The following is a 6,000-nucleotide window of genomic DNA, read 5'->3' on the forward strand; positions in this document are numbered from 1 at the left end:
CTGCCACAATTCATTTTATGCAGTGGGCATCACAGAAACTATAATAGATTACACTGAACTCACCACAGTTATTGCTAAATTCCTGACTTGCAGAGTCACATTAATGCAGCTGCAGTATTTGGTATTAGAATCAGCCTTTGAGCTAACAAGGTCCTATTCAAAACTTTACTGAAGTAGCAAGGTCTATAAAGCCTACTCCTCCAAGATCAATACACTAAGGAAAGTAATACCTTTCCCTTTCAGAAAAACCCTGACTTGATGTACAGTAATAACCAAACCGGCATTTAGAAGGATAAAAGTATTAAATATAATAAATAAAACATTTTGTGAATTAGAGCAAGTTACAACTTCCCACCAGTCACAGACTGACAGCTGGTGCAAATTTGTACGGTCTAAAAAGAGAAAATTACAGCCTATTATTTGCTTTAGTCAAGCACTTGTACTGCTTTTGAATTTATTCAGAACCACAGTAGTTTTTCCATTAACTGGAAGCCCTGTGCTCTCATGTAAAATACGGGTATCTTCTCCTTTACTTTAAAGGGACTTATTTGTAGTAGAACTCTTATTTCAGATTAAGATCACCAATAAACAGAATATAAGCCTCAAAAATGTGTTTAGACATTCCCCAAAATCACACTTAACTTCTACAGTTCTAAACTGCAAATGTTATTTCAACTTCACCTGTGGGGACAGACATTTGTCAGAGATGTTTCAAATGCAGAATTTCCTTAAAAATTGTAGGCTGCCAAAGAGTGTATCAGTGTCTTTTTATTTATCACTCACTCTCATGGATCTAAGAATATTATCTTTCCTTTGTTAACACATTATTTGATACAGAAACATAATCATATTGGGAATACTGTGCTTATATTTAATTGCAGATTTTCCTTTGTTTTCATTTGAGGTACTCTGAATGTTATGCCTTCAAGTTCTGCACATTTTTCTCTTCCTCTCCCTATTTTAGATGCCCTGTACGTAGACACGAGCTTTACCAAGGACAGCGCTGTGCAAAATTTGCTCCAGAACCCACACAACCCTTCATTTTTAAACCTCTCCTTCTTGGCTTACTAAGCCTCGTTTTTCTTGTCATCATTTTAATTATTAAGTTAAGAAGAAAAAGCAAACGAAACTCTAATTTGCAGTAAGATGCTCACAATCTTTTTCTTCACATTTCAAAATATTCATTTTTTTTTTCCTTTTTCAATTTAAACTCTTGCCTAAACAAAACTGTTCTGCATTGTAGAAGTCCTACTCTCAACAGCTGCAGTTCAGAAAATGCTATAAGGATTAATCCTGCTTTTGAGCACGATGAACCCATAACTAGCTTTTGTCACACGGCTTGCAGTGTAAGTGCTTGTCTCAGTTCCTCAGAGATTATTGATCATGAAGCATTACACGAACTCGAAAACACAATTCAGCCTGGAGGTAAAATGCATGAAAATGCTTTTCTCACCCCTCAGCAAACAGCCCCACCTCAAATAACAGGTCCATTTTCATGTATTAACTCTACAACTGACTCAAATCCAATTCTAATCTCTTGCTTGGTAATTTCAGGACTAAAAATACTTATTAATTTACTTGCTTTCCACTTTTACTGCTGCATAGCTTTTGTAACAGGACTGTAGAACTGCTTTCCTTACAGCTCTCTTGCATGGCTTTGGTGGCCCAGCTTATTGGAGTGCTGTTTGAGATTTAGTGAAATAATTAATCTCGTGTTTCTGTTTGTTTTGTTTTAAACTGCTGTAGGTCACCAGATGAGGTTACAAAGCCAAGACTGACAAGTTAGTCTCTGAAATTCTTCATTTCCAGCATCAGCCGGATAAAACCAAGGTTTGTGACCATTTTCGAGAGCTTTAAAAATCTGTTCAGCTTCCTGTTTATCAGTTACCAGGAAGCCTCTTTATACTAATTCCATACAGCGGTTTTGGATGCTTGATATGACCACAACAATCCCTTCTTATGTGCTTTTATGCAACAAAGTTCCTTTCCATAAACCCATTTGATGATGTGGCATTCACTGATTCACATAAAGGAAGAATGAGTATCTAAAATAACAAACCAAGACAAAATGCAAACCAAAGGGGAGGTTTCAAATAGCAATAACTGATCATCTGAAGGTAACTTTTGCCTGTTTAAGCTACACAGAGTTTTAAAAAGAGGGAATTCTAATTCGAGCATAATACTGCTCATATCTCAAACATTCATTTTGCAGCATGAAACCTCTTGTATCTTTGAGGTCAGGGAGGAGAGATGGGGGAAGCTGGGTCAAGAAATTCTCTAAAACTTGCCAGCCTGTCTCTTAAACCTGCTGTATCTGAGTATGCTCTCTCAAAGACAGAAAGGTTTGACTTCACCATTTTCATTTATCTGAATCACAGCCCAATTACAGCAAAACGATTTCACGACAGCTGTTAGTACCCCTCATTACTGAGAGGAGTATCAGTACAGGATTACGCTGGCACTAGCTATAGGCTATGGGAGACCCCACACACAGGTAATGTGAACTCTTGGCTTGAGCCAGTTGATATGCAAATGAAGGAACAAGCAGTGATACCATGTGGAAAGATTCAGTTTCACTGGTCTCTCAGGTTCTTCAGGTCACGGTTACAGACTGAGCTGATGAGGTGGGGACTGGAACACAGAGATAGAGATGGACAAGTCAGCAGGAAGCAGCAGTTTGGCTAATGAATTGACTTCACTGCTGACAAAAAAAGCACGGACGATTGCAATTTGTACTTTATATTCCTCTTAAAAGAAATGTGACTGTGGATAATTGTAAAGCAACTTTCACACCAGCTGAACTACTTAAAATTACTACTTACAAAAGCATTACATATTTTATGAAAGGAATAAAATGGCTCATCTGTGGGAGAAAACCGGGCCTGTGTCATCTAGACTCTATTTGAAATGTCTGAAGTATATTGACAAACCTCTTTGCAAGATCTAGTAAGGAAATTAATGAGAAGTGAGGCAATCACAAAATAGAAATGGGTTTTAAAAAAAAATTGGTGGTTTTGGCCATTTTTCATCATTACTTAAAAACAGGTGTTTACATCAGAGTCCTTATGTTGAACGAAATTCTGATGATGTGAAAAAATTCAGTAGAGGAAGAAGAACATATGTGCAACACAGCTTTCATTAACTGAAACAAAGAGCACCACTGCCATATCACAATTGAGACAACTCCTTAAAACCAGAACAGAGCTCTTGAATTCAGTTTTCAGGAGGATGTGGATATCTACAACTCTTAGGCTAAACTGAAAATTCCAGTCTTTAATTCTGGTTTGCAATGTGTACTGACAGCAGTGACAGCTTTTTAGGACATATCTACGATAAATGCAGCTCTGTATTTATAAAGGCATATGGGAAAATAAGCATAACATTCCAGCAGAAGCCAAAATAACCTTCAGTTTCTTCCTAAGCATGAAAAATGTTTCCAGTTTAATTACAGGGTCACTACGTGGAAAACTACTGAAAAACTTGGTTATTGGAGGGAGTTTATTTGGTTGGATTTTTACCTAATTGGTCATCCAGGGACTAACAAGCATGTTTCATGTCCAGGTGAAGAACTTGCTCTTCCTTTTCTCTAAGATCAGTAGAAAACACAAGTTAAACAGCTGAAAACCACAGCTGTCTCTACACATGGAGAGGTGTCTGGGAATTTGGTGCATTTAATTCCACCAACAGAATAATATGAGGTATTAAACGACTGCGAGTCATCTTTCTTTGGGACAAAGAAGAACATGACAATGAGCTACTCAAGTGAATCAGTTCACTGAGACTGAGACATAAGGCCAATAAGTCCACATCCAGTTGGCCTGATATATTTGGAAGTCAAAGATGCTAAAGCTCTCAAAATTCCTGCCAACCTGACTTTCTGCTGACTACCTCACCTCACATGTGCTCTCTACTTCTTTGAAGCGAAAGCCAAAGACACAACCTCATTCAAAATACAGCTTTTCTCTTGCAGTATCCGATGTCCCTGTTAGTGACTGTGCTGGACCTTCTCTGTTCAGTGACAAAGGTGCTGAAAAACAGAGCACCTTGCTTTACAGCTGTAAGGGTCTTAGGTCCAACTCTCTGTAAAGTTTATTACTGTTCAGTTGGTCTAACAGATGCTTTTGTATAAACATTTACTTGTGCTTGTACACAGCATGGGCAAGTAGGCTTCCTTCTATCTGGCAAAATTCAGTAACGGATCTACCACTTGAAAGGAAAAAGCACCTCATCTAAAGAGTTTTCACAAACTTTTCTAGGCTTGTGAAAGAACTGTGCTGCAACAGGTACCACAGAAAAATCAGGTTTAACAACCTTAGATAAAATCTCAGAGGACCAAGAAGTATTTGACATGATATAGCCCAGCAGCTTTGGAAATAAAGCACTGGTAGAATAGGTTGTTTCATAATGCTGAATCTAATTGGCATGGACAAAGACCACTTCATTGATTTAATTCAATGAAGTTTAAAAGTCATTATAGATTCTGCCCAAGAAATACATAAAATACCTCATTCTTTGCTTATCAAAACCAGTAACTGACACATAACACGGTCCTCTGGAAAACTGACAGCCACCAAGAAAGATGACTGAAATGACATTTGAGGTGAAGCCAATGACTACCATTTGTATCACCCTCATGTCAGTCACTTGGATCATCGAACAAATTGGAATTTTGGATTACAGTAATACCACAACACAAGTTAGCCTGTTAGATCTCCCCCACCAGTATCAGAGACCTAGTGTTTCATTACCAGAATACATGGTAAAGATGACCTCAAGTGCAGTACAGAGCTGGAAGTGCTAAGCTCTTTGTTTGAGAACACCAGGTGTTAGGTTCTACCAGTTTCCAGTCTGCATGGCACAGTTGCCACCTTGACATTTAAAAAGACACACAGAAACCAAAAATCCTAAAGCTTATTTTCCCCCAGGTCTGCTGTAACTGTGACTCTTGCAGGTACTTCAGATAGAGCTTCCTTTGCAGCACACTGCATTCTCGTTACTTTACAGTCAAAAATATGTTCTTCAGATTCAGGTATCGGTGGCACTTGTTTGTTTTTTCATATAGAAACACAGCATGGTTACATCAGGGAGGAAAACCGGTAATTTTATTCTGAGCTCAGTGGTACGTAGTGGTATGTTTTAGTATGTAAAAAGTAACTTCAGGATTAATTCAATTCTCCTGACCATGAACTAGAGATTATCTCAACTGACTTTAGTGAGACCCTGCCTATTACTTGCAAATAAATAATACATCTTCAAATCAAAAAATGCTTTTCAAATGTCTTATAAGAGTTTCTCTTACAGGTATTAAAGAAAAGAAGGTCTGCATGATTCAAGCCTGGACTTCAGGTTGACTATGCGTATGAAAATAATACAAGGATTCCTAAAGACGCAACATTTTAGCTCTAAAATCAGTACACATTTTTTAAAAAGTTTTATTAAAGAAAAGATGAACCAATTGACCAGCTATTTGATCACGTCTCAGCTTTGCCTAGTCAGAAGTCACCAGTGTTAAGACACCAACATTCAGCCTCCACTGCTTGCACATCTTATTGGTGTTTTTATGTAAGAGCCAAGTGCTAGAAACAGGTTTTGCAGAGAAGTTATTTCTTTCAGTACTGTATGTCACAACCATTCTGGTAAAACTGGATGAAACTTTACATGTCTATGCCCTTTTCTTATCCTCCCTTACATACACCAACGTAAGAGGCAAACACAGAACCAAGAGCTGGGTGAACCAAACACCAACCCAAGGCCACATGAAAAGTGCTTGGGAAAGTCTTCACTCTGTCTCTCTACAGCACTCACACCACAAATCACACAGAAGTTGGGATTAATTTTTTAATGGCTTCTAGGAACATCAGATTCCTGTTTTTCTGTAAAAACGAATTATTTATCCATCCATACATACATACACACTTCACTGTTTAATTTCTGGTGACGGTTAAACTGCCAGCTTATCCTAATACGTCAAACTTTTTGCTGAGGCATGACACCAGCAGT

At 38.0% G+C, this 6,000-nt stretch overlaps 1 protein-coding gene across 1 annotated transcript in view; it reads left to right on the forward strand.

Annotated features, from left to right (window-relative positions):
* IMPG1 (interphotoreceptor matrix proteoglycan 1) overlaps positions 1-5,768 on the forward strand; it is a 63,506-nt gene extending 57,738 nt beyond the window's left edge. Inside the window, exons 16-19 of the mRNA XM_057418824.1 lie at positions 965-1,141; positions 1,244-1,425; positions 1,747-1,830; positions 5,302-5,768. Coding sequence (XP_057274807.1) covers positions 965-1,141; positions 1,244-1,425; positions 1,747-1,778 — 391 coding nt within the window. The 3' untranslated portion in view covers positions 1,779-1,830; positions 5,302-5,768. The remainder of the gene's footprint in view (positions 1-964; positions 1,142-1,243; positions 1,426-1,746; positions 1,831-5,301) is intronic.
* Positions 5,769-6,000: the final 232 nt, after the last annotated feature.

The sequence above is a fragment of the Pezoporus wallicus genome, unplaced genomic scaffold (genome assembly GCF_028554395.1).
Source record: "Pezoporus wallicus isolate ANWC-B61680 ecotype Strahan unplaced genomic scaffold, APGP_CSIRO_Pwel_v1 contig_4901, whole genome shotgun sequence".
Taxonomy (NCBI): domain Eukaryota; kingdom Metazoa; phylum Chordata; class Aves; order Psittaciformes; family Psittacidae; genus Pezoporus; species Pezoporus wallicus.